The sequence below is a fragment of the Lolium rigidum genome, chromosome 4 (assembly GCF_022539505.1).
Source record: "Lolium rigidum isolate FL_2022 chromosome 4, APGP_CSIRO_Lrig_0.1, whole genome shotgun sequence".
NCBI lineage: Eukaryota > Viridiplantae > Streptophyta > Magnoliopsida > Poales > Poaceae > Lolium > Lolium rigidum.
Window position 1 is genome coordinate 100,656,119 of NC_061511.1, and position 3,171 is coordinate 100,659,289.

Below are 3,171 nucleotides of genomic sequence, written 5' to 3' on the forward strand. Positions count from 1 at the left end.
AATGTATTGCTCTTTATCAGGTGGAAATATACCGGAGATTTGATCATTTTTAGAGTTATCAGATGGACGGTCGTTATTGACCTGATTGCGATGTCCTGATTTGATCGAACGGACCAAAACACGTACGCTCCTAGTTTGAGACCACAAACATACAGTAGCGTATGGGGCAATCCAGCCGTCCAGGTTGGCAGTCCCGGGTGAGTGTGTATATAAGGGTGCGCTTGGCGATCTTGCATGATAACTCACCAAGCAGGCAGGCAGGCGTACCAGGCCATCGGTGCTCGATACATATAGCCATCCATCCAGTCGAGGCAGTTAGTTGAGAGGGTCACATGGAACTCGCCGGGAAATGGAGGAAAGTGATGCCTTACCTGGCCATGGTCTTCCTCCAGTTCGGCTTCGCCGGCCTCTTCCTCATCTCCGTCGCCTCGCTGCGGCAGGGCATGAGCCACTACGTCCTCGTCGTCTACCGGAATGCCGTCGCCGCCGTCGTCATGGCGCCCTTCGCGCTATGGTTTGAGAGGTTGTTATTAGCTCTGATTCGTGCATCGTCCCTATAGCTAGATTCTCACTGATCACCATGCATTTTTTAAAATCGTTAAAATCGTCTATTTGATCGTCTCTGTGCTAGCTTTAGCTTTATTTTCATGTGGATAGCATGTATTTCAGTTATTGGTGTGCATCCATCCATGGTGGTGCTTAACTATGGTTAAGTTAGTCAAATTGGCTACTCGAGTAGTCCGATGTGCTTTGGAGGAGTTCTGCTTTGTGATCGATTCGAAAGTTGTGCTCTGTTATGTTCAGTTTGCCGGAAATATCATTTTGATTTTGTAGGCAAACAAAGATGTCCAAAAATAGTACAAGCTAGGCTTAAGTACTGATGGGAACAACACTAAGGTTCCTAGCAGATATTTGCATACCTTAGATAATTTTCCGTCTTCTAAAAATATATGATACAAAGTTTATGCTCAATTTTAAAAATGTTGACATGTACGTCTAAATGGATGTGGCATTGAAGCCCTTGAAATAACGCAAATGTGTAACAGGTTTTAAAAGGGTTTATGCTAATTCTTGCATTACCTTTCTGTGTATAGTGTGTCTGGTAATACACAGTAGATAATTATATTGTCAATCTTCACAACAATTAAGTACTCTTAATTGAGCTTGGTGAATTAGCTTGAATGTGAAGCACTTGTGACCATGCATATTCAGAAGCAACTATAAGAACAGTAGCAGTTCCCTTTGTCCCTTGTTGTCAACTTTTCGTTGAACAGTAGCAGACAAAGTGACTTGTTGTCCCATAACACCATGTCTACTCTTCTTTTGGCGTGACAGGAAAACAAGGGCCAAAATGACCCTCTCACTGTTCGGCAAGGTCCTCGCGCTGGCGCTACTTGAGTAATGATCGATTTCCATGTAATAATGCATTTAATTCACGGTGCCTTTCCTTGATCCATCCTCACAGTTGTTTTCTCCAATTGTTCAAGGCCTGTGCTTGACCAGAACTTCTTCTACATGGGAGCCAATAGCACGTCGGCGAGCTTCTCGTCGGCGCTCACCAACATATTGCCTGCCGTAACATTTGTAAACGCCATACTACTCAGGTGAAACTCCAAACAAGTCGGTTTCTCCGTTTTAAGAATCTTGTGCTTAAGTTTGTGATGAAATCGACTGCCAATAACATGTTATACAACATAGGATGGAGAGAATAAACATCAGGGAGCGGCGGAGCCAGGCGAAGATCGCCGGCACTCTGATCACTGTCGGGGGAGCGTTGCTCATGATACTCTTCAGCGGCCCCGTGGTCAACTTCCCGTGGACGAAGCACTCCGCCGGCCACGCCATCGCGGACAGCGCCAGCCACAGCAGCGGCCGCTGGCTCATGGGCATCTTCATGATCCTGCTGAGCTGCTTCTGCTGGTCCGCCTTCTTCATACTCCAGGTCAAGTCACGCTCTTCTCTTGCCTTCTGTTTCAGTTGTATATCTATTGCAAGTTTGCAACTGCGGAGATATATATTGTGAAGTCACACTTTCTCTTGTCAACTGCAGATATATATCTTGGTGGTGAGAAATTACTAAATCGATTTGGTTTGTGATTTTCAGTCGCACACGTTGAGGAGTTACCCGTCGGAGCTGTCCCTGACGACGTTGATATGCGGCATGGGGGTGATGCAGAGCGGTGCGGTGGCGCTGGTGATGGAGCATGACATGAAGGCTTGGGCCATCGGCTTCGACATGAGGCTCTTCACCGCCGTCTACTCTGTAAGTTGGAACCAAGTTGAAACGACGAATTACTTACTCCTGTGGCTGGCTATGGTGAATAATGGTTGCTGTGCGCTTATATAATTAACAAACTGCAGGGGATCATGTGTTCTGGGGTTGCTTACTATGTGCAAGGGATAGTGATCCAGGAGAGGGGCCCGGTGTTCGTCACTGCTTTCAGCCCTCTCTGCATGATCATAGTCACCGTGCTAGGCTCTTTCATTCTCTCCGAGGTGATCACACTGGGAAGGTATCTACATCTACATGTTTCACACTGCAAAATAAAATCTATATACTCTGTTTTCTATACGATGGCTACTGATCCATTCACTGATCTAGGATTATTGGCGCTATGGTTATTGTTATCGGTGTCTACGCTCTCATCTGGGGCAAGAGCAACGATCATGTGAACCAAGTCGAGCGAGACGACGACTTTGAGAAGCACAAAGCTTTTGAGCTACCGTTTACTGCGACAAGCATTACCAAGGAAAGCAACCTCGATCGCATTTGACAGACACTAAAGCTGCATGCCACTATGCAGAGTTTCAGGACGGCTCCTTTCCTAGCACATGTACTCTAGCTGTGTACTCTTGACTTATTTGGGTTGATGTAACTTTAGCTTGTCACTCATTATACATATCCACGGAGCAGTAAATAAAATCTGTGCGTGTTTTGTTCACACATCACACTAGCTATTGCTTACCACTTGACCTGCAATGCACCTAAGTTTCGACACATTGTACCTACTGTTATTTTTTGACAAAAAGCATATATTAATATCGCGGAGATACCAATTACACCCAGCCTCTGCAGCAACACACTGCCCTAGAGGCATTACGGATGCAGACAACCAAAAAACAAAGAAGAATTAAAAAAAAAGTTATGTGATCAATTCCTTGAAGAAGCGG

The 3,171-nt window shown here is 45.5% G+C and overlaps 1 protein-coding gene across 1 annotated transcript; it reads left to right on the plus strand.

Moving 5' to 3' along the window:
- The first annotated feature begins 253 nt into the window (after positions 1-253).
- Positions 254-2,944, plus strand: LOC124650005 (WAT1-related protein At1g44800-like). Its single transcript, XM_047189573.1, has 7 exons — positions 254-523; positions 1,336-1,398; positions 1,488-1,604; positions 1,699-1,942; positions 2,105-2,263; positions 2,362-2,513; positions 2,603-2,944. The coding sequence occupies exons 1-7, from the start codon at positions 333-335 to the stop codon at positions 2,772-2,774; spliced, it is 1,098 nt and encodes a 365-aa protein (XP_047045529.1). The 5' UTR covers positions 254-332; the 3' UTR covers positions 2,775-2,944.
- Positions 2,945-3,171: the final 227 nt, after the last annotated feature.